Raw genomic sequence first — 26,141 nt, 5'->3', positions numbered from 1 at the left:
CATCCCACGTGACGTATACCAAACGAAAGAGTTTCGGACGTACAATACATCCTATAAGTTTCATTGTGATTGCTTACATATTCTGGAAGTTAGAGAAGGTCTGAGAAGGTCCAAAAAAGCCCGGTCTGAATAGGGTTAAGGCTTTGAACTTCATAAACAACTTAAACTTTGGAATCACAGCGGTAACTGTCAACGCTTGTAGTGAAACACGAAAAATATGAACAAGCACGGTAATTTTCAGTCTGCGGACATTCGTTTTGGACAGACGTGGTTATTATTAAGATCCTTCGCTATTTGAAGGTTTTTTCCTTGATAGCGTCAATCAACACCGACAGTAGTTTGTCGTATACGAGTCAAGCACTTCATGGGCGAGTACTCTACATGGAAACACTATACTAGGAGCTTATTAGCGAGCGCTATGCTGTCTTGACCGGTCTTGGAAGGCAGTTAAAACCGTCAAATATCTGTTTGCCCATTAATTGTTCAAACATCATACAGAAGACAAATTGTTGCTAGATAAGCTGGATAAAATGAAAGAGAATCTGCTTCAGCTGGAGGTATGTTTTATTTGCTTCACCGATTGCAATATTATGTCTTCATAAAACATGTGTGAAGACATGTTTTAATTTTTTCTAGTACAAGTGCGACTGTACTTAGTTTTACTAAAAGTTTTCCTTTCCGGTTGTGGTTTCAAATTTTTGCGTTTTTTTATCCGGCAAAGATGAAAACTTTTCCAAGTGCGACCCATACCTTATATAAGTATATTAAAAACGCGAGAAGCACATAGATTAAGTACACATTAATATAGTCAATCACTCATTTAATTATCTGATCAGTTTTTAACATCATCTTAAGAACATTTCACAAATTATTTAAACGTTTACTTCCGGATCCAATGCCAGGACTACTTTATACGGTTTAAGTAGTATGGGAACCTTCTCCTTATTTTCACCCTTCACACAAAACAAAATCAGAGCGAGTTAATCATTATCATTATCATCAGCATCATCATCATCATCATCATCATGATCATCATCATTATCATCATCGTCGTCGTCGTCATCATCATCATTATCATAGTCATCATTAATTTTGGTGCTTTCAGCATATGGCTTCAGAGTTCATAATCCAGAGTGATATTGGGATGAGTAGCAGCTGGTAAGTGTCCATTGATGCTTAAGTCTTTGAACCCACTGCATCTCCGATCGTTAGGTCCCGTGGAATATTTTTTTGGCCAGTAGAGATATTGAATATGCACATTCATATTGGTAAACATCGATATCTGAAATAAAGAATAAGAAAAGAAAAAGCGGCGAGATGAGTAGCTGCAAATACCTGTAAGTGTTTCAGAGGATTGTTTTAAGGTAAAAACTGTCTAAGCGCATTAAATTTGAAAAAATATGAAATAATACTTTACATTCAAAGCATTTTTTTAATTCATATTTTTTAAGATAGTGTTTTGATTTTTTTATGTTAATCTTGCAAAGCAATTGTTAACTTAAGTATACTGGCGCTATGTTTTAGTAGAAATAGAAAAAGCAGTAGCTGTAACAGTAGCAGTAGCCGTTGCAGTAGCAGTAGCAGTAGCAAAGCAGTAGCAGTAGCAGTAGCAGAGCAGTAGCAGTAGCAGTAGCAGTAGCAGTAGCAGTAGCAGTAGCAATAGCAGTAGCAGTAGCAGTAGCAGTAGCAGTAGCAGTAGCAGTAGCAGTAGCAGTAGCAGTAGCAGTAGCAGTAGCAGTAGCAGTAGCAGTAGCAGTAGCAGTAGCAGCATCAGTAGCAGTAGCAGCATCAGTAGCAGCAGCAGTAGCAGTAGCAGTAGCAGTAGCAGTAGCAGTAGCAGTAGCAGTAGCAGTAGCAGAAGCAGTAGCAGAGCAGTAGCAGTAGCAGTAGCAGTAGCAGTAGCAATAGCAGTAGCAGTAGCAGTAGCAGTAGCAGTAGCAGTAGCAGTAGCAGTAGCAGTAGCAGCAGCAGTAGCAGTAGCAGCATCAGTAGCAGCAGCAGCAGCAGCAGTAGCAGTAGCAGTAGCAGTAGCAGTAGCAGTAGCAGTAGCAGTAGCAGTAGCAGTAGCAGTAGCAGTAGCAGTAGCAGTAGCAGTAGCAGTAGCATTATGGTGGTGGTGATAGTGGTTGTGTTAGTAGTTAGTTGTGTGAGATGTATTGTCTCTACAGCTTTTTCCATCTCTCTCCCCCCCCCCCCCCCCCCCCCCTCCCTTCAATAAGTAGGTACATTTATATTTGAAAAATGTTTATCTTAAACAGATGTTTCAGAAAAGTGATACACGTAATAAAAGTTGCTTCACAAAGGCCAATATATAGCTTAGGGCAAGCCTAAAGAGAAGCAAGATTAAACAATAAAAATGGTGACGGTTACGATAAACGAACACCAATAGCAATTTGTTTGATTTAACATCGTATGATTAAACGTGTGTAATATATATATATAAAAAGGGTTACCATGGTATCTTACATCAAAGTTTTTGCAGTTCTTATGTGTTACTTTTGATCCCTTGGCCCTGCAACGTGCTTTCTTGTCTATCGGAATGGAAATCTCGTACGTTCCAAATGGACTGCGGCATTCCTCTGCCCCTAACTGTTTGTCCTTACATGGCGAGTCACTGAGGTAATGACAGCACATTGGCTTAAAGCGACTATCGTCTTTTTCGATGCAAAACAGTGTGTTCTCTGGAAGGATCCAAAATTGTGACAGCATATGTTTGTTAGTTATGAAGATTAGTGTTGTTCTAAGTTCTCAACACCATATATCTATAGATATTTTTCTCGCTTTTCCTCATTTTCGGATAGAATATTGGTCAACCAATAAATAATCGAAAGCTAAATTACTAGTTAGGTTTTTTTAAGCTTGTTTTACAACATGAACTTCAAACAAGTTGAAATGCTAAATAAGTACTTATTACTCACTTTTTCCTTTCGTTCTTAATCGGTCGCATTTATCTTGATTCGTTATTGAAAAACGGTTAAATTTTAACTTTCTCCATGTCACTGGCTGCCGGTATTGCTTGACCTTATCATTTCCATCTCTAAAGGACGAATCACCCAGATGTCGCAATTCCAAAAACACATCTGCCGGGTATTTCCCTTTTCTTTGAGACTTGTCGCCGTATAGCTCCACAAATATCTATGTATAGTATTAAATCAGAAGTTATAATGTCATAGGTCGAGCTAAGAACTGTTTTTTGCACCATATGTAGTTACTATATGTAGGTGCTAAATAATGAACCATTTTAAGGAGGAAATCTATTAAAAAAAAAACACGGCATTTTAAATCCGGGGAACTATTTTAACCCTCTAACGTAGAAAAAGGAGGGGGGGGGGGGGGGAGTGGGGTTGTGGATGAAACTCTCCCAATCCAGTTAAAAAAAAAAGATTAATTCTACAGAGCTGAAACTTTCAGTAGCTGTTCTTCCATGCCTTGCGGATATTTTGATTTATTATATGACTAGCTCCGTGATCGGTCAAGATGAAACGAATCGCGTGCTCTGATTGGCTACCCGAGCGGTCAAGATGGAGCCATCTTGACCGCTCGGGATCGCTTGCTGTTTTCCCGCAAGCAAAAAAAACTTTTCTGTTCCGTCGCGTATGTCGACGCTACTACAAAAAGCTTTTCCGTCGTAAACTTGAGCTATGAAACCATTTACCGAAACAACACAAATATTTTCTGCCTGTTTCTAGCGAAAGAGAGTCCTATTACAAAGAAATAGGTCCTGAAGCGAACGAGAACAAACTGATTTTAAAAACAACAAATGTTAACGAATTTCGTGAATTTTATTTGCCATACTGACAACCAGCTAAAAATCAAAAATTAAAACTGACGCAAAGCGATTTGAAGACATGATATCGGTTTTGTTCGGCGGAAAAAGGAGAGAAGTCTGACAGTGACATACCTGAAGAATAAAGAATTCGGCAAACTTGTCGTTTTTGTACATCTTGATAGAGAAAGCGTTCGGCACGGCGAACCAGGCACTGTAAGCTTTTAAAACATCTCAGTTTCAACGAAGCCTCTAACGCTCACGTCGAATAAAGTCGGGTCGAACATTTAAATCAATGATGTAGGAAAGTTCAAGCTCTTCCAGTGAATTTATAAGTCCCAAACGCTTTTTAACAATCACAATTTCAATATGTATTCAGCTCGTGTCACCGTAAACGGTAGGCTTGCACCACGGCTAAACCTCTAAAGCGCCTGAAGCGAGCAAATACTCTGCAAAACGTCCAAATATCAAAAGCTGGCGGCCAGATGGAATGGACATTCTTGTTTTAAGGCTTCAAACTCAACGTTGATTTGCAATTTTAGCCATTTCAATATCCTTTTGAGGGTTGAAAAGAGGTAATTTCGCTGTTGTAGCGTCGTTTTATTTTGTCTCGATTCATTCAAGAATTTGACAGTCACACGTTAAACTTTTAAACCAATGAAATGATTTTAGCGTGCGCCATTGAACTTGCATGCAACTGGCTTCCTTTTCAGTACTCGAAAAAAGTCATATAATAAATCCTTTATTGACCAAGCTTGTTCGGTCAAGAAGGCAGGATATTGGCCTCGTTCTTTTTTTGCGAGTTTATGGACCTCGACTTCGTCTCGGTCCATAAACACGCAAAAAAAGAACTTGGCCAATATCCTGCCATCTTGACCTCACGCTTGGTCAATAACCCATATATATCAACCATTTATTTATTCTGGCTTGATTATGAATCAGGGAAGGCGGGGTGAGAAAGTCGGCTTTTTTCTTTAATGGCATAGTGGTGCCTGGAAACGGTGCGATTCTGTGTCAATCATGCTGTTGCTGAGGAAGATGTCACCTAAAGTTTTGTTTTTTTTTCGCAGAAATATTTAAATATCAATGACTGCATGCCTGTGAAATGCGAATAGTGGCGCTTTTCTCGTTTGATGTTTCGCGCCATTGAGTGTTACATGATTTTTACTTTTTCAGCTTGGTTTTTCACCTAAAGTTTAACGTCACTGAGAATTTTTGGCGGAGTGGAATAACAAACGAAATTTGGTTGACATTTGACAACCAAATTATAGTAAATCCTTTCAGAATTATTAGAGTTATTTTGATTATTTGTATTCAGATTGGTCACCGTTATCATTGTTTGTTGTTTTGATGTCCGGCAAACTTCAAAGGAGCTTCAAAGGAGCAAACAAAATGCACGGTCAAGACCAAAACATGCGAAGTAAACAATGAATCTTGTTAAGCTCATCACTACGCACTTAGCAACCATTTGATAGCTAGTGCGCATATGGACTGGTAGCGAGGCCGAACATGGCGGACGCGTTCGAACAGTACTCCGCATAAAATCGTTCTTAAAGACCCCGAATATGGCCGCATTGCTTTTACAAGAGAATTAAGAATGTCGAAAGACCAAGATTCAACAAGACCTTCAAAGCGCACCCGTGAAGGTAGTTCCCAAACAGAAGAAGAAGAAGTATTTGCGAACGACAATCATAGCTGCCAAACATGCATGGCGACAAATGCTCGCCTAGCCGAAATCGACGGGAAGCTTAGCAAGCTCCTAACGCTCATCCCGGAGCTGGAAGACTTTGGAAAACGAATCAAGACTCTCGAAGATGAAAATGATAGCATAAAAGAGAGTCTTGAAAGCTCCCAAAGCGAAATTAACGAGATGAAAGTCTTACAAGGCAAAGTCACTAAACAACAAGAAGCCATCGAAGCGTCCCTTCAGCGCACCGAACGTGATCTCGCAGAATTACAGCGTCGACATATAAAACTTGAATGTCACAGCCGCAGAGGTAATTTAAAATTCTTCGGAATAAAAGAGCGCAGTCGGGAATCGAATGAAGATACCGAAGAAGTGTTAAGGGAATTTCTACGTAACGACTTAAAGATTCCAGTTGAAGATGAAAGAAATATTCGTTTCGACAGAATACACAGGATTTCATCGCGTCGAGCTTCCAACGCTCAAGATCTCAAACCTCGACCCATCATTGTTAAGTTGTCGGACTTCCTCGACAAAAAGTGTTCATTAAGTCATTTATTAAAAATCTTACTAAAGGCAGCAAGCTCGGAATCGCCGATGATTTCCCCAAAGAAGTGGAAAAAATTAGAAAGAAGTTACACCCGGTGTTGAAGACCGCCAAACAACAGAAGCGAGCCGCTTTTTTCAGAGTAGAGAAGCTCATTATAGAAAGTTCACTCTACCGCGGACCTGAGACGAAAGCGTTCCCACTGTATGGACGTTTAATGGACGTTTAAATTAACTGTTAAAACATTAAAATCGATCACGGCCATATTGCAGTGGCCAATGTAACATTGCTCTACATTCACGTACCAGTATCTGATAATGCCGAACAAACAATTACAGTGGAACCCCGATATAACGATATGCCAAGGGAGCAGTAAAAAAATATCGTTATATCGAAGTATCGTTATATCGAAACTCCCGATATAACGATATGGCCGTAAAATAACCGGAAATATTGTTGAATCGGGGTAAACCCAACATATACTTTTTAACTGGATAAAGATACTTAGAATACAGTATCATTTTCTTATATCATCGTATAAAGCTGTTGTCAGAAACGTTAGAGATTACTCTATTACTGTTATGTTATTGTAGTAAATTCAATGTTTTGCTTAAATTGTGACTGCTCGTGACTGTGTACTGATAATATCGTTATATCGGGGAAGATTTTGCGTTCAGTCCGCTAAATTCTCATCGTTATACCGGGAATATCGTTATATCGAGGATCGTTATATCGGGGTTCCACTGTAGGTAAGTCCTTGATAGTTGTAGTTATAATTTTTCTGTACCGCATAATGTTAACTTTCTTGTTTAAATCCGTGCGGTTTTTCGTACTATATTTTCCTATCCCTTTTGTCGCGATTTTTACGATTAGTTTGACGACTAGCTATTCAAGTCGCAAAAGCAAGAAACTGAAACTTTATTCCACTTTAGATATTTCCATTTTTCTTATGAGAATTATTGCCAGTATTACATTTAGACTAAAAACATGAACCTAAATGATCTATAAGATTTTATCTTTGAATATTCGAGGGCTAAACAGCTCAAGAAAAAGAAGGCAAGTTTTTCGATGGTTGCATCGTCAACAATCCGATATTATTTTCCTTCAAGAAACGTATTCTACACCTTAAACTTAAAAGGTGGGAAGCAGAATGGGGTGGCAAAATTGCTTACAGTCATGGTTCTTCACACAGTAGAGGAGTAATGATTTTGTTTAAATATCTTTGAATATTCGAGGGCTAAACAGCTCAAGAAAAAGAAGGCAAGTTTTTCGATGGTTGCATCGTCAACAATCCGATATTATTTTCCTTCAAGAAACGTATTCTACACCTTAAACTTAAAAGGTGGGAAGCAGAATGGGGTGGCAAAACTGCTTACAGTCATGGTTCTTCACACAGTAGAGGAGTAATGATTTTGTTTAAACCGCGACTCGACGTCAGCATTGAAAAGATCAGCACAGATAATTACGGAAGATGCGTCTTAGCTGAAACCATTTTAAGCGATAAGAAGACAATTTTCGTAAACATTTACGCACCCAATGAGGCAAGGCATCAAATCTCTTTCCTTGCTGAGCTTTCCAATTCTTTCCTTAGGGAATACATCAATGACAATGTTGTCCTGGGAGGCGATTTCAACTGTGTTATTGATAGCTTAGACAAGAGAGGCGGCAAACCGTTTGACGCTAAGAAGGCGTCTGTTGTTGAACTCCGAACGCTAATTAGTACAAATAATTTAGTTGATTGTTGGCGTTTTAAAAACCCCGATTCGTGTGGAATCACGTGGAGTAATCCCTCCAGAAAGATCCAAAGCCGGCTAGATTATCTCTTGGTTTCGAAAAACCTTTGTAAGCTAATCCGAGAGTGCAATATAATTCCAAACATACATTCCGACCACTCTGCTGTAGCGCTTAACATCACTTTCGACGAAGACAGCCCTCCACGCGGACCTGGTTTCTGGAAGTTCAACAATTCACTATTACTTGATATCGATTACGTTGAACTGCTCACTTTTAAAATTCGCGAATTTGTTATACGTCATCAACAAGTAAATGATAAAGGACTCTTCTGGGAAATGATCAAAATGGAGCTCAGGGCTTTCACAATTAAATATTCAAAACGCAAAGCAAAGAAATCGCGTGATGAAGAAGCGTCGCCTAAAACAAGATTAATAAGTATTCAAAATAAATTGCAAGCTAACCACAATGAAAGCGACAAAATGGAAATGGACAAATTAAAAGCTAAACTCGCAGAGGTAGAAGCTCGTAAAACACAAGGCGCAATCGTGCGCAGCAGAACACGTTGGTACGAGTACGGTGAGAAAAATAGTAAGTATTTCTACAGTCTAGAAAAGACCAACTATAGACGAAAACACGTGACTTCCGTTAAAATTCACGAAGATAAGAAGATAACCGACCCAAAAAAGATTTAGTTTAGAGTTTTATCTACATTTTTGGAATATGTTAGCAAAATATATGACCGAGAGTTTCCACTATGCACTTCAAAGCGGAACTCTGTCCATTTCACAACGACAAGGTGTGATCTCTTTAATTCCAAAAAAGAAAAAGAATTTAGAGCTCCTAAAAAATTGGAGACCAGTTTCACTCTTAAATGTAGATTACAAAATTTTAACTAAAGTCATCGCTCTTCGGATAGAGAAAATACTACCAAAAATTGTTTCTTCTAGCCAGTCTGGGTATGTCAAAGGAAGATACATTGGCGAAAGCATAAGATTAATCAAAGACGTTATGGATTTTACGAAGCAAAAAGAGTTGCCTGGAATAGCCGTCTTCCTAGATTTCGAGAAGGCCTTCGACTCAATCGATTGGGACTTTCTCCAAAAATGTTTTCAAACGTTTAATTTCGGTCCGCAGCTCAGGCGCTGGGTTAGTATTTTTTATAATAACATTACTAGTTGTGTTTTAAACAACGGCTACGCATCCAGTCACTTCACTTTAGAACGAGGGGTACGCCAGGGTTGTCCCCTCTCTGGTATGCTATTTATTATTGCCATAGAAGTTTTAGCTCAAAAAATCTATAATTCCAAAGAAATAGAAGGAATAAAAATACAGAATAATAAAACGGTTAAATTATCACAATACGCCGATGATACCACAGCCTTCCTCGCTAACGTTCATTCCGTAAATAACCTCTTAAGTTTGTATTGCTCTCCCGTTTTGAAAAGTGCGCGGGGCTAAAGATAAATGTATCAAAATCTGAAATGTTATGGCTTGGCTCAATGAGACATAGAAAAGACAAAATTTCAAATCTTCAAATGACAGATGAACCTGTCTATGCTCTAGGTACACACTTCTCGTACGATGACAATCTATCAGACCAGCGAAACTTCTTCGACAAGCTGTCAAAATTACAGAAGACTTTAAACTTTTTGTCTCAAAGGGATATCTCTGTTTATGGAAGAATAAATATTGTTAAAACTCTAGCCCTTTCAAAAGTCATATTCATCTGCAGCTCCATGGAAACGCCACCACGATTCGCTGAAGAAGTAAATAGAATGACTTTCGACTTTGTATGGAGCCACAAACCTGCGAAAATCAAAAAGTCGACTCTGATAAAATCTAAAAAAGAAGGTGGCTTAGAAATGAAAGATTTCGCCATTTTTGACAAAGCTCTAAAATTAAACTGGGTAAACCGCCTATGTTCAGACCACGACGCTCCATGGAAATATATCCCAGCCTCTTTCCTTGCCAACGTCGGTGGCACTTTCTTATTTCAGTGTAACTATGACTGTAAGCTTCTTTGCCTAAGTGAACGCCTCCTAAGATTTTACAAAGACATTATAGCCCATTGGCAGAAAATCACTGCGACCGATCCTCAAAATACATCTGAGGTACTAGAGCAAGTAATCTGGAACAACAGGTTTCTGATTGTTAATAAAAAATCGATTTATTTTCCACATTGGCATCAGGCTGGAGTCACGCACATATCAGACTTGCTTAACACAGAAAAAAATCGCTTTCTATCTTTTAATTCTCTTTGCGAAAAATTCAAGACTAAGTTTAATTTTCTACAGTATTACAGCATCATTTCTGCTTTCCCTCACTCGTGGAAAAAGCTTTTAGACTCTAACAACCAACTACCCATTAAACCCCTTGATTCAATAAGCGAATCGTTGAGTTGTAAACCTCTGTATGAAAAACTGTTATCCCTAGAAAAGTTATCTCCCCCCACAGCAGAAAGGAAACTTATTGAATATGGGGTAGAAAAGAACAATCTGTGTAAGGTTTATCTTTTGCCTTTTAACGTTACAAAAGAAACCAAAATGATGATGTTCCAGTACAAGATCATCCATCGCATCCTACCTACGAATAGCTTATTACATAAGATGAAGAAAGTTGACTCCCCAACTTGTCCTTTTTGCCCTACCGAAATCCATACCATCTGGCACCTTTTTATAGAGTGCACTCAAGCAAAAACTTTCTGGGTAGATTTTCAAGATTGATACAATATTCATAGTAGAAAAGGAGTCCATCTTTCGAACTTAGATGTCTTATATGGTATATTGGACTCTCCTCGTGGTTGTTTAGCCCTAAACCATCTTATTATATTAGGAAAATACTTTTTATACCTTAACACCGGCCAAAAAACATAAAGTTCAGTTTAACGAGTACATATCCCTCGTTCGCGACAAACTATCGTTAGAAAAACATATTGCTATCAAATCCGGTAAATACGATAAGTATATCAAGAAATGGAATTTTTTACAAAACATTTAGTTTCCTTTTGTTTTTGTATCTCGCTACATCGTTCATTTTTCTTTCTGGTAACAATTATAGGCAATGTTATTTGTTATTTCTTTTTGCATTGTTAGCCTAAGTGTTGTAATGTTAGTCTAAGTGTTTCTAAAGTGTTGTAATGTTAATAGTATTGACTTCATAAAGTAGAGTAATTTTTGTAACTATTTTTCCACACTTTCTAAGCTGTACTGTAAAGTAGCTCCTTTTGTAGAGTTAGTGATCTATATTTTGTAATCATCGTAATGTTGTATGTTTAATGTTGTAAGTACTTGCAAAAAAAAAAAAAAAAAAAAAAAAAAGCTAGTGCGCATATTCGGTTGCCCGGCACCGCTTTGCTGCACGTTTGAGTCGTGTAACAAAGGAGGTTTCTTCCCTCTGTTTTGCATCAACAATTTCCGTTGATTTGTGACTTTGTAAGAAATTGTTGACATCCAAGATGGTGGATCCAAGATGTCAGGACTAATGAAGTCACGATGGTGGCGGTACGAGTTTGCTTGTACGTCGGAGAGTTAAAGTCAAGTCAAGTCAATCTTTATTTAATCACACGTACATGATTGTCTTGTGGGAATCCGATATGTCAGAGATTCGATTTATGATTTCTCATTTAAAGTGCCCAATGGAGCCAATATACCTCATTTGCTGGGGCAAATTGTTCAATAAAAGGGCCCCACTATAACTAAAACTTCGTGATTTCTTCAATTGTACTCTGCGCGGCGGGTAGTGAATAATTGGTACAAGTACTCTGGGGCAAGTTTGTGTATTGATTTAAACATCATCAATGCTTTTTTGCGTCTGACGACGTTTAGATAACTTCTCCCAGTTAAGTTTTTCCAAAAGGGGGTTCGAGCTCGTGTCATAAGTAGATTTGGTAATCACTCTAGCTGCACGATTTCGGAGTTTTTGCAGTTTATCGCTAAACTAGCTGCTCGAAACAATCTCAAACGGGCTGCAGTAATCAAAAGGGCATTGTAGATTTGCACCGCAGTTTTAGTAGAGATAAAAGGTCTTACACGTTTTAAAGGGACTATGTCACGGCTAAGTTAATCTTGTTTTATTAAATTTTGCCAAATATTCGATATGAAACTAAACGTTTGCAAATAAATTAATTCTTTGATACTAAATGACAAAACCATAGCTTCCTTGCAGCTAAATGTGTCTCCCGGGCGTCATAAATTTAAGTTACAAGCAGACAAGATTAACTTTGAAAACTGTTCCGCCGGACCATATTTCAAAAGCCCACATCGCAATCCATTTCAATCTTTGACACTTTTGGCCATCCGTACCTTCTTTTGCATTTGGTGTGTTATTTAAATGTTCCTTCACTGTTTTAAGAGGTTATTTTATACATTTAAACAAATTTGATGGTCAATTCCTATGACTAAGTTTGTTTAAAATCCGTGACACGGTCCCTTTAAAGCGCCTATAGATTAGGAAACTTAATTTCTTAGATATTTCTTCAACGTATTTTGACCAAGAGAGTCGATCATCAGTAATAAATCCTAACGATTTATTATGATCAACCGTCTTGATTTTCTCCGTGTCTATTTCAATTTTAAATTCGTCACTTTGAGTTTGTAATCTTTGCCTAGATCCTTTTATCATTAATTCAGTTTTTGCTATGTTTAGACTTAGTTTGGTAGCTTTCAGCCAACAATTAGATTACTAAGATCGGGATAAAAATGTGATTTAAAATCAGTTAAATTTTTTGCAGATAAGGTTATATAAGTGTCGTCTGCAAACATTCTTGGAGAGGCGTTAAGTATGCAGTTAGGCAAATCATTAATGTACATTAAAAATAGTAAAGGACCTAGTATGCTGCCTTGAGGCACACCGCAGGTAGTTGTGAGTGTAGTTGAGAGATAACCATTGACATTACACGCTTGATTTCGATTGCTCAGATAGGATTGAAACTACTTGAGGGTATTGTGGTCAGCACCAAAGAACGTCGATGAAAACAACGCCATTTAGTAAGCCTGTTAACAGACCACTTCCCTCCCAGTACCTTCTCTTAACTGCATCGAGGCCCGCACTTTCTAACCTGTGGTTACTGACTAGTTTAAATTTGTGCGTAAATATATACACACACCGCCACCGTGCCTTCCATTAATATTGCGATCTCTCCTGACTATTTCAAAGCCAGTTATGTAGACTTCGTAACCATGGATGGTGGAGTCTAATTTTGTTTCATTAATCACAAGGATGTCGATTTTTGAACTACTCATAATTACTCTAAGCTCATCAATATGTAGTAATAAGCTACTAATGTCAAGGGAAGCCATTACCAAACCTCGGCTCGATATTTTTTTAATCTAAGGACCTACCCCGAGGTGTTTACGCGCAGTTAGCAGACATATCGGATTCCCAGGCGGCAAGATTCTACTCTATATTTAAATGATTAATAAAGTTTCGGGCTAGCTGTGAGGTTCCAGACCTGTTTAAGTGAAGGCCGCTGCGGTTCATGTGGTTGTTTAGATGTTATTGTGATCGACAAATCCCCAGTTATTTTGCTTACAAAATTTCTTGATGATTTTATTCACGTCTGCTATTTTGCTAGCCAATGATTCATCGTCCGTTCTGCCAACAAGGCTGGATATAGTGATCTTTGCTGAAGACATCAGTTAACAGACTATAGCTACTTACGATAACTTGAAAGACAACTAACTGACTAACATCACTCACTCACTCACTCTCTATCTCACTCACTCACTCACTCACTCACTCACTCACTCACTCACTCACTCCTCACTCACTAACGGAACTAACTAGCTAAATTACTCAACAAAACTGATTTTATTTTTTGTGAAAACCTGTCAAAGCCACGTTAATTGCGTTCGACGAAGGAGAACGCATACTAATCGCGTCGTTTGCCCGACGTCAGTCTCGCAGGTTCTATGGTTCAGTCCCGCGGGTATTGATCGCCTGATGCCATAACCGTTTGAGACTTTTTGGACTGCTACAAGTGACCTCGACCTCATGAAGAGGGCCTCAATCTCATGCATATCAAAATGGCATCGAATTTGCATTTTTGTGTAAACAAAATTAATGCGTGGAACGTGTACCCGAAGTTAAAATAATACCGAAAATGTCACGGGAAGCATATCATCCAGGGAAGAAGAGTTTAAGTCAGCCATTGAACTCGAAAAAAGTGAAAACTCGAGTGAGTCAATTCGTGTGTCGCTTTGAAGTTTAGTACGTCCACGCGAAAATCTTCCCACATTGACTTTTCTGTAAAACTTTCACCTTTGTGAGATTATGAGTTACCCAAGTCAGAAATGTAATAAAATTGGGGGTTACCGGCCATTTAAAAGCTGCAAGCGAAGTGAACGCAACGGCGACCATCAGCGCGCGCTAAATTATTGCGACATGAATTACGTGCGCACTAAGGATGCGCATAAACAACAAAGTTGTCCATGTTCTTCGACGTGCTTGTGTTCGCGTCTTTGGAGGTCAGTCGTGTAAAGACGACGAAAATTGTCTCGAATACACTCCGCTAATCCATGATTATTACTAGTATATAAAAATAATTCAAAAAAATTGTTACCTTTAAAAGACGAACGTTGTAACAGTCATCGCAACTATCGGAGATATCCAGAGAAAACCTCGTCGTTCCTTTCTTTAACTCGTCAAACATCTAAAAAAATAAACATCATTAACATTTTTCGAGCTGGTGATAAATATTTCATTTGTATCGACCACCGACAATTTTTATATCGCTTTACTCATTAACACTCTACTTCCCTTGGAAAGTGGCAATTTACCCCTTTATTTGTCTGAAAATGGAAAATCAATTTGAGTGACTACCGTTTTTTTTTTAACAGAAACAACCTCATAAAACAAAATATTTGACCGAATAATCACATGGTTCTGAGTGTAACATAGAACACCGTAATAAGGACGAGCATTTTTTTGCAAAAGTCCGTATGGCTATTACAATTGCCTATTTATTAAAAATTGCACACGAGAGTGAAGTGACCACATTCAACCCCCGCGTTGCGGGCAATTTTTTTTTTTTACGCCCACTTCAAGATGGCTGCCACTTACGGTCGTCGACTGGTAACTAGTACCGGTTAGCCTACTATGCACTCCGGTTAGCCTACTATGCACTCAGGTTAGCCTACTATTCACTTCGGTTAGCCTACTATGCACTTTGGTTAGCCTGTTTACGGTTAGCTATTGATATTTATAAGGGAAACACGATATATAGTTAAAATTTACGAATTCTGGCAGCCGGCTCCCGGTGGCGTAGCGGCATCACACTCGCTCTTCAGGCAAACGACCCGAGTTCGATTCCACCCCGGGGCACATTATATTGAACATTTTCCTTTTTTCTCTTTCATAAGTGTCTAAAGTGGGCGTAAAAAAAAAAAAAAAAAAAAAAAAAAAAATTCGCGTTGCGGACACCCCGATATAACGGACACCCTGATATAAAGGACAGAAGTTGAAGGGTCTTCGAATAAGAATGACTGAAAATAACTCCCGCCATTACGGACTTTCTCTATTTCAGACACTGAGTTGTAGTACCGAAAGTATATGTTATAATGATATTAAACTGTACTCATCAGTGCTATACAAGAGTCAATTTCTGCAATGATTTGGGGTAAATTAACGAGTCCTTAGGCCATCAAAGTTCATAAATTAATTATTGCTTGTTCATTTTAAACTGAACTGTTTATAAATTGCTTTATTTGGCATTCTGTGGATGAAAGGATCGCATCTGACTAAATCTTCGAGAAATAATAACACATTGATATTAGAAATATTTTATTTTGCAGATAACCAATTGACTTTAGTACTCGTTGCCGTTTGATGAGCTTGGCGTTTTGTTCTCTCTAAAATATACAGAAAATGTCTGTTTTTCATTAGAATTTGCTTTCTTACCACTTTATTGTTGACGTTGTCGAAGGACCATGTTTCAGTGCTAACGTCATGAGGGAACTTGGTATTGCATCGACGTAACTTATTCTCGAGATTAGTTATTTGGTTCAGAGCGTTGGTAAGTTCTAGAACTCCATGGAGCCTCCCTGTACCTTTTGCTGCGCTTACTGCACGTCTCTGAAATTTTGACAGTCTCTTGCCCACATCCCACAGTGTGCGGAACTCAAAACTCTTGTATAACTGGTAAAGACTTCTTGCAAAACGTGTCTCGATTTCTTGATAAGAAGTTAGGAGGTCATCCAGAAACATTTGCCGAGTGGTGTCAGCGATATGAGAGCCTACAAATATGATAACATAACAACTAATTAAAAGGAATGAACAGTCGTGGCATATGACTAATTTTTACAATTACGACTGTCAATCAATCAATCAATAAATCAAAAACGTTTACGAGTTTTGTCTAGAATTAGTTTATGGCTGTTTTTCTATCAAAGCTTGCCATTCGTTTTAACTATTATGAAATAAGATGAAATAAGTCGCTGTAACAATAGCTCTCTGACGTTCCACTTTTTTGCTTATACTATGGAAAATTATGAATTCCGACGATTATTTCCTGTTCTACACTAAGAATTGGGCCATATTTATTCTTCAGAAGAAAAAGAGGTTAAACAACATAAAAAAGGTCGCAATACTCGTGTTAAATTATACGCGGTAGGGATTAAAACATGTATTACTGGGGAATAGCCTTAATCCTAAATTCAACTAACAAGATATAGTTACTTTTTTGAATAACTAAATTGCACGGTGACATCAAGCTTTTTTTCTTCAATGACAACTGATACCTTGAAACTTGCATCGGAGGAAACTAAATGTTCCCGATTCTATTTTGCTAGCATTATCCTAAGGAGCTGACAATGAATAAAGCAAGGCGTGTTTTAACGTTTACAAGCATGATTAGGACCAGGAACCTATAAGGGTTAAACGTGTAACTTCTTATGATTCGCCTTGTACAAAGCGTTCCCACAGTCGTTTACATTATGTACCATATTTTGAAAATCACGATAAAAAAATAACCAATCTAAATTACAATGGTTAGATTAAATTCACAGCGCGCGTTAGGTTGCGCTAGATGGCGTAATCTTGTGTTTAACCCTATCCAGACCGGGGGGGGGGGGGGGGGCGGAAAGTGCCCGCGCCGACTTTGGACGTTTATAACTTTTTTAATATTCAACCAAAGGCTGCCAAACTTTGCGACTTTATCTAAAATTTATCTGGGAATAATTTGGTAGGGTAGGTTGTTGTGTCAGGAACTTGACGTCACCATGGCAACGGCATTTTGACAGGCATGTTTTCCCAAATTTGTAATTTTCGTGTTTCTATTAATGAAAAATAACTTTAAAGCAATTATATTCACCTGTTTACGGGTTTTAAGCACATTTTTATTAGTGTTGAGTATTTTCCAGTAATTTTGGGCGGTTTTCTGACGTTTTGAAAAAAATTTCGAAATCCAAGATGGCGGATCCAAGATGGCGGCTGTATTGACATTATGATGTAATTGTCACGTGATGTGACGTCATCATCCCACGTGACATATACCAAAAGATAGATATTGGGACAAACTATATATCCTGTAAGTTTCATTGTGATTGCTTAAATATTCTGGAAGTTACGGAGGGGGGGCGGAATCCGCCCCCCCCCCCCCCGGTCTGAAAAGACCAAAAAAAGCCCGGTCTGAATAGGGTTAAACAAGGTTGGTTAAATAAAGTTGAATCTGAAGAAGAATCTGGAGAATTTCATTTGGACACACTTGATGAATTTTTTAGTTTTTGTAAGAATTAATATTAAGGGTGCTTAGGAAAAACTTTAAGTAACTAACCGCAAACCGAAAGTATTGTTGCTTGTGTCATCTCGCGTATAAAAACATTCGCGTACAAACTCTTTTTGTTTCCAAATAATTATGGTACTTAGTAAAAATGAATATTCCAACGCTGTGAACGCGCGTTGCACGTTTCAACCCCTTATGAGTTTCTGCTGGGAATAAAACTTTTTCTTACTGTCGGATTTGCCAAGACTTTTAATTTCATTGGATGTTTCCTTCAGGTTGTTGATATGGAAGTTATATCCACCAATTTCATTGTCCAAGTCGATAACCTTGGCAATCAGGTCAATCCTTGCTGCACCAGCAATAAAGAACTGCTCGATCTGTTGCTGGATCTTAGCCTTGGTTATAACTGAAGATCTCAAGTCCAACAAGCAAATAAGGTCTGCTGTGAGTCTTTTTTTGTTCATTACCAGGTTTGCCTTCGAAGTAAGTATAAAAGAGTTAATTGATATAAACGATTAAAGATACTAAAGTGCTTTTTAAATAACGGAATTTTTCAAATTCGAGTTAATAGAATGTATCGTTAATTTCCAATGATAAGGTGTCTTTGAAAAAAAGTGGCATATTTTAGGATCTCAGATACCTTCATGACCTCCGGTACAGCATTAAGATCCATTTTTCCAAAATCCAGCTTATTGGAATCATTAAGAGCAGCATAAGCCTTGCCAAAATTCAACCTTCTTTCGATGTTGTCTAGATGTCCTTTGAGAGCATCGAGTGCACACTTCAAACTGAAATGCTTAATAATATCTAGAGCAGAATTTATAGGTGTTGCAGATAGACTACCCCCCATGACACCACCAGTGAAACTTGTTATGCCCTGGAGAATTACAAAGAGGTCTCCTTTCTTGAACTGCGCTTTTTCATACACATCGGGCAACCGTTTCATGGTTTCTGCCAGGTAATTGTTCATGCTTGCTTCTAATTGGGTAATGGCCTGTAAACAAACAATCATAACATGTGTTATCTCATTTGAATCTTTAATTTATCGACAGATGCAACTACGTAGTTGCACCTGTACAAGCTGAGACAATAACTTAAATCTTGGTTATTCCATTACTTTATTGCAACTATTGTAAAAAATGTGTCGCGTGTGTGTCGTCGTGTGCAAATACGTGTCCATGCTTATACGTAGTCATACTTGTCATTATTGCAACCATTGCGGTTTTTTTATGCCGTCAATCATAGTTATGGCGATAGCCAACGATCCATGAAAAACAGAAAAAAAAAACAAATTGGATCGAAATTCTCCATTCACAACTAACAGACGTGACTATTTGACCCGGTTGTGATGAACTTCTGTTTTCCGAGAGGTCCGCTAAGATGATTGACGGCAGTAAAAGCGTAAAACGTTGGTTGAGGATCGAATTTTAGAGTTCCCATATCACTGAAAACCGCAAGAAATAGTTTAAATGAAATACATAAATAAATAAACATATAGAGAAAGGCAAATGAACAAACAACGTACTAAAACATAAGTCCGTTTGCGGTCTAAAGCTTTTCCTTTAGTTCTTTTGAGTCTGGTCCTTTCCTTGTCCACTTGTTTCCTGGCTGTTTTTGGAAATGCTTCCAATACCTTTTTTATACCTTCTTCGTTTTCAATTGACTTCTTAATCCCATTGTAGTCGTTCTCAAAATCCCTGGCATCATCTCGCATGGTTTCTACTTCTTCCTTGAAGGCTTCATATTTCATGAGAGGGGCAAACAGTTTATTCTTTCCAAATCTGTCGTATCCCTCTTTATTTAGAAAAGCCAGTCTTCTTTTTGCAACTAATTTGGAAGGCAACATTAATTTTATTAATATACAGTTACTGCGAAGCTGAAGGGGATATAACATTGGATATTTTAAATATATTTGGTTTCTTTCGTTGTAATTGTTTTGCTAGTTTTGTTAGACTTAACGAATTTAACACCTGTAACCTATTTTGTTGGCTTTCATTCTATCCTTATAGTAAAAGGTTTGAACCCAGGAGTATCAGTAGGTCGTGAAGTATGATCGTCCGGATGGGAGAAGTTCTGAGAAGAACTGTTGTTGGTGACTGACGTTTCGACCACCTGAGCGAAAGTCATCTTCAGAGTCAAGTCATAAGTTGTTGTCAGTCGATGATGTTATAAGTCTTGTCCTTGTTGTTGTTGTTGTTTTTTTTTTTTGCTTTTGTATTTACAGCTAGTGATTGGCATTAAAAAAAGAAAACATTTATCTCAATGCATGTTGAAAACCTACAATGCAAGTTTAACTTTAACGGCAATTAGTTGACTTAGGCATTATGAAGTAGTGGCCGATAGACAAAAAAAAAAGAGAAACATATACTTTCCGTTGTTGTGTTTACATTGAAGACCCATGAGGAAATGAAACTAACCTTTTCTCAGCTCAGATGAATCCGACCTTCTTTGTGTTAACCGCAGTAAGAACCTAAATACAGCTTTGCCGTTGCTGATTCTGTTTGCCCAAATTAAATCTTCAGCATATCGTGCCATTAATTTTAACAGTGATAAGGGATATTTCCTGATGTCTTTACGACGGAGTGTCAAGAAGAATTGAATATACGACCTCTCCACTTGTCCATTATTACCGGCGCTGGTTTTAGCTAAATAAAATAAAACAATAAATAAAATAAACGCTAAAGGAAACAAATAAATACAAAACCATAAACTCTCGGACGTACACGCAAACACAAACCCCAACTGTCACACAAGGGGTTGGGCGGATATGACCCCTCCACAGGATTTTCGTTCTATTAAGGCACGGCGACGTTATTTTGCACGTGTGTAAAAAGCCCTTCGCTTACTCTGCAAGATGACATACTTTTTTGTTGGTCGTGACATCATAAGGCATGACACATGACGCATTGCAACCGCCATCTTTGATCCGCCATCTTAGATCTCGCCATTTTCTTGGAAAGTCAGAAAGTAACGAAAATCGATGCAAATGCATGCCCGGATGCTTATGGAATGTAAAGTTTTGCAAATTGAACAATTCGGTTTCAAACAAAATGGAAAATAAAGCAAAATGTTAAAATGACGATTATTTGGTCATTATGGACGCATGATTTACATATCACATTTTCCGCAAGGGATGAATAACCAGCTACTAAAAGATTCAACATCGTAGAGTAAGTCATTTTTCGAAATTTCGAAAAAACCTTCTGAAAGGGGGGTGTGGGTAGAATCAACCCCCTCCTAAACGTCCGAGGGTTGAAGAAAGTTAACTAATCAAGTACCGTTGAAGAATAATTTTATGTGGCTTACCACAGTTTTGAGGTTGAAAATGAGCCTGACTTTTAAACATGTTCAGAAATTTTTATCTCTCTCCTATTACTGTTTTTTGCAGCACAAAACCATGATATTCGATAATTGAACAATACAATGCTAACAAGCAATCAATAACCATCCAAACTAAACGACCGGGTGCTTAATTGGGCAGAACGAAAGGAAGTAGCGTATCAATGCAAACGGTGGTAAGGTGAATGAAAGGATTCTTTTGAAATACTCAACCGTCGCCGTCGTCTCCTTTTGCGCCATCTTTCCCTCGTTTTGCTTCATCTGTTTTACCATTTGCTGTACAATAATGTGGATACTTCACAGCACTTAGACCCCAAGAACGTCCCCACATCGATCTTATCTTCTTTTTGCATCTTACTCCGTGTCCTCCTCGTCCTCCCCGGCCGCCTCAAAGTAAATAAAGGCTATCAAGTTATTGTTCGAACGCAAATAAATTTCAACAACTCAATCGATAGCCTGAATTTAAGACATCCCTCTTTGCTCGCCTGCTTGCCAGAAAGGACGTCTGAACACATTTGGGCCTAATGCCGTCCGGTGACGTCACTACCCGAAAACCGGGTAGTGATTTTGACTGAATTTTACCGCGCGAGTAATTTGAAAACGTTTGGAAAGAGTTCGAAAGAGTTTACCTTCCCAGAAATGAATTTATTAGTCATTTACCTTGAGTTTATTACTTTATTAGTTTACCTACGGATGAAGAATAGTAATGGAAATCGGTAGGTTTTAAGTTGGCGGCATTCGTCGCTTCGACATGCAGTGTTTTGCCAAATTTATATATGTAATCTTGTTTTGTCAACAAAGCCGCTCGACGCTTATGTCCTGCAGACTCGATGAGCCAGTGATTTCTGAACTCAGTGCCCACGGTCAAGTAGGATATTTTTGAATTGAATTCCGTTTCTTGATGCCTCTGTAACCGTCTAAATTGATTCATTCAAGTACTCACGAGTGTGCTGTATTTGTCCGTTGCGTAACATATTATATTTTGATCGCTAGATAAAGCAAATCAGTTCAGATTAAATCGGTTCCGTAAAAGAATATAGCCTGCAGTCAATTAAAATCTCATTCATTTGTCTCAAGTTTTCAATAGTTTACTATTAAAACAATTTTATACCCTGTAATCCTTTATTGAAGCGATTTGTCTTTCACAATCTCATGGCCTCGACAAAAACTTTTCCGCATGAATTAAAACCAAAGTGTAGTGACGTCACCGGACGGCATTAGGCCCAAATGTGTTCAGACGTCCCTTCTGGCAAGCAGGCGAGCACAGAGGGATGTCTTAAATTCAGGCTACTCAATCGATTGATCACGGCCTAACTTTGTTTATATTAAACTACATTCGACTATATTTAAATAACAAGTGCAGAGCGTACAGGAACGAAGAAGCTAGGGGAAGGAGAGGCCAGAAGAGAGGAGAAGAGAAGAGATGAGGAGAGAAAAGGAAAATAGAGAGGAGAGGAGAGGAGAGGAGAGGAGAGGAGAGGAGAGGAGAGGAGAGGAGAGGAGAGGAGAGGAGAGGAGAGGAGAGGAGAGGAGAGGAGAGGAGAGGAGAGGAGAGGAGAGGAGAGGAGAGGAGAGGAGAGGAGAGGAGAGGAGAGGAGAGGAGAGGAGAGGAGAGGAGAGGAGAGGAGAGGAGAGGAGAGGAGAGGAGAGGAGAGGGAGAGGAGAGGAGAGGAGAGGAGAGGAGAGGAGAGGAGAGGAGAGGGAGAGGAGAGGAGAGGAGAGGAGAGGAGAGGAGAGGAGAGGGAGAGGAGAGGAGAGGAGAGGAGAGGAGAGGGAGAGGAGAGGAGAGGAGAGGAGAGGAGAGGAGAGGAGAGGAGAGAGGAGAGAGAGAGGAGAGGAGAGGAGAGAGGAGAGAGAGAGGAGAGGAGAGGAGAGGAGAGGAGAGGAGAGGAGAGGAGAGGAGAGGAGAGGAGAGAAGAGGAGAGGAGAGGAGAGGAGAGGAGAGGAGAGGAGAGGAGAGGAGAGGAGAGGAGAGGAGAGGAGAGGAGAGGAGAGGAGAGGAGAGGAGAGGAGAGGAGAGGGAGAGAGGAGAGGAGAGAGGAGAGGAGAGAGGAGAGAGAGAGGAGAGGAGAGGAGAGGAGAGGAGAGGAGAGGAGAGGAGAGGGAGAGGAGAGGAGAGGAGAGGAGAGGAGAGGAGAGGAGAGGAGAGGAGAGGAGAGGAGAGGAGAGGAGAGGAGAGGGAGAGGAGAGGAGAGGAGAGGAGAGGAGAGGGAGAGGAGAGGGAGAGGAGAGGAGAGGAGAGGGAGAGGAGAGGAGAGGAGAGGAGAGGAGAGGAGAGGAGAGGAGAGGAGAGGAGAGGAGAGGAGAGGAGAGGAGAGGAGAGGAGAGGAGAGGAGAGGAGAGGAGAGGAGAGGAGAGGAGAGGAGAGGAGAGGAGAGGAGAGGAGAAAGGGCACTTTTGTAACCTTTTTATGGCACATTCGTAACCAATATGGCACATTGGTAACCTGCAGTGGCACATTGGTAACTCTGTGTGGCACATTGGTAACTCAATATGGCACATTGGTAACCAATATGGCACATTGGTAACCAATATGGCACATTGGTAACCAATATGGCACATTGGTAACCAATATGGCACATTGGTAACTAATGTGGCACAATTGTAACATTTGCATTAATAAGCGTTTCTTAAGGTGGCTCAGTCAGAATTAGACAAGTCAGAATTAGACATGCTCGTCTTTGGTGTTCAATCGTGGCTATACAAATAATGTTTAAGAAAATCTTTTAGTACAAACTTATACTTGTTTCACCAACGAACAAATCGAGGTCATTGTGACGTCGAAATTTGTTACCATGGCAACGCCATAGGAGTTCAAAGATACCCTGTTGTGGACATTTTGAGGCTAATAACTCAAAAACTACTGGGTAAATTTCTTGATCACGGAGAGAATGAAAATTTTTGCAAACTTTCAAAAAATTCTGTAGCGCATAGCATTGACCTTCTATCAAACATAACACAAAAACAGCGCATAGCACTGACGTAACAATCAAACATGACATAAAAACAGCGCAAAGCACTAACGTAACCGTGATTCAAACAAAACTCAAAAACAGCGCCTAACACTGACTTAACAATTAAACATAACACATAAAGAGCGCATAGCACTGAGCAAACAGTCAAACATAACACAACAACAGCGCATAGCTCTAACGTAACAATCAAACATAACACAAAAACTGCGCACAGCACTGACCTAACAATAAAACATATCACAAAAACAGCACATAGCACTGACCTAACAATCAAACATAACACAAAAAATGGGCACAGCACTGACCTAACAATCAAACATAACACAAAAACTGCGCATAGCACTGACGTAACAAACAAACACAAAGACAGCGCATAGCTCTGACGTAACAATCAAACATAACACAAAAACAGGGCCTAACACTGATCTAACAATCAAACATAACACATAAAGAGCGCATAGCACTGAGTGAACAATCAAACATAACACAACAACAGCGCATAGCTCTGACGTAACAATCAAACATAACACAAAAAATAGCGCATAGCACTGACCTAACATTCAAACATAACAGAAAAAAGGGCATAGCACTGACCTAACAATCAAACAAATCTTAAAAACAGCGCCTAACACTGACTTAACAATCAAACATAACACAAAAAATGGGCACAGCACTGACCTAACAATCAAACATAACACAAAAACTGCGCATAGCACTGACGTAACAAACATAACACAAAGACAGCGCATAGCTCTGACGTAACAATCAAACATAACACAAAAACTGCGCATAGCACTGACGTTACAAACATAACACAAAGACAGCGCATAGCTCTAACGTAACAATCAAACATAACACAAAAATTGCGCATAACACTGACCTAACAAACAAACAGAACACAGAAAAACGGCGCATAGCACTGACCTAACAATCGAAAATAACTTGAACACAAAAACAGCGCATAGCACTGACCTAACAATCAAACAGAACTCAAAAACAGCGACTAACACTGACCTAACAATCAAAAATAACACATAAAGAGCGCATAGCACTGAGCAAACTATCAAACAAAACACAATAACAGCGCATAGCTCTTCAGTAACGTAACAATCAAACATAACACAAAAACAGCGCATGTCACTAACTTAACAATCAAAATAACCCAAAAACTGAGCACAGCACTGACCTAACAATCAAAGAAAACACAAAAAAGCACATAGCTCTAACGTAACAATCAAACATAACACAAAAACTGGGCACAGCACTGACTTAACAATCAAACATAACACAAAAACAGCGCATAGCTCTAACGTTACAATCAAACATAACACAAAAACGGCGCACAGCACTGACCTAACAATCATATGTTAACGTAACAATCAAATATTGCGCATAAGACTGACCTAACAATCGAAAATAACACAAAAACAGCGCATAGCACTGACCTAACAATCAAACATAGCATAAAAACAATGCATAGCTCTGACGAAACAATCAAACATAACACAACTACAGTGCATAGCTCTAACGTAACAATCAACATAACACAAAAACAGCGCATGTCACTAATTTAACAATCAAAATAACACAAAAACTGCGCACAGCACTGACCTAACAATCAAACAAAACACAAACACAGCGCATAGCTCAATAACGTAACAATCAAACATAACACAAAAACTGGGCACGGCACTGACCTGACAATCAAACATAACACAAAAACAGCACAAAACACTGACCTAAGAATCAAACAAATCTTAAAAACAGCGCCTAGCAATGACCTGACAATCAAACATAACACAAAAACTGCGCACAGCACTGACGTAACAATCAAACAGAACACAACAAACAGCGCATAGCACTGATCTTACAATCAAACATAACACAAAAACAGCGCAATGCTCTAATGTAACAATCAAACAAAACACAAAAACAGCGCATAGCTATAATGTAACAATCAAACATAACACAAAAACAGCGCATAGCTTTAACGTAACAATCAAACATGACACAAAAACAGCAAAGCTCTAACGTAACAATCAAACAAAACACAAAAACAGCGCATAGCTCTAACGTAACAATCAAACATAACACAAAAACAGCGCATAGCTCTAACGTAACAATCAAACATAGCACAACAACTGCGTACAGCACTGACTCCTAACAATGAAAAATATCACATAAAGAGCGCTTAGCACTGAGCGAACAATCAAACATAACACAAAAACAGCCTATATCTCTAACGTAACAATAAAACATAACACAAAACCAGCGCACAGCACTGACTTAAAAATCAAACATAACACAAAAACAGCGCACAGCTCTAATGTAACAATCAAACATAACACAAAAACAGCGCACAGCACTGACCTAATAAT

At 38.9% G+C, this 26,141-nt stretch overlaps 1 protein-coding gene across 2 annotated transcripts in view; it reads right to left on the bottom strand.

Annotated features, from left to right (window-relative positions):
• Window positions 1-803: 803 nt before the first annotated feature.
• Window positions 804-26,141, bottom strand: part of LOC144642898 (uncharacterized) — a 47,224-nt gene continuing 21,886 nt past the window's right edge. For both annotated transcript variants that reach the window (XM_078502000.1, XM_078502002.1), the window contains 10 exons: window positions 21,002-21,175; window positions 19,867-20,094; window positions 18,975-19,276; window positions 18,090-18,443; window positions 17,679-17,925; window positions 15,628-15,962; window positions 14,291-14,380; window positions 2,919-3,135; window positions 2,467-2,681; window positions 804-1,282 (listed from right to left, as the gene is read on the bottom strand). In XM_078502000.1, coding sequence (XP_078358126.1) covers window positions 1,115-1,282; window positions 2,467-2,681; window positions 2,919-3,135; window positions 14,291-14,380; window positions 15,628-15,962; window positions 17,679-17,925; window positions 18,090-18,443; window positions 18,975-19,276; window positions 19,867-20,094; window positions 21,002-21,175 — 2,330 coding nt within the window. In that variant the 3' untranslated portion in view covers window positions 804-1,114. The remainder of the gene's footprint in view (window positions 1,283-2,466; window positions 2,682-2,918; window positions 3,136-14,290; window positions 14,381-15,627; window positions 15,963-17,678; window positions 17,926-18,089; window positions 18,444-18,974; window positions 19,277-19,866; window positions 20,095-21,001; window positions 21,176-26,141) is intronic.

This window comes from Oculina patagonica, chromosome 2, assembly GCF_052425735.1.
Source record: "Oculina patagonica isolate OP01 chromosome 2, crgOcupat, whole genome shotgun sequence".
NCBI classification, from domain to species: Eukaryota; Metazoa; Cnidaria; class Anthozoa; order Scleractinia; family Oculinidae; genus Oculina; species Oculina patagonica.
This window is presented reverse-complemented; position numbering and strand designations above follow the sequence as displayed.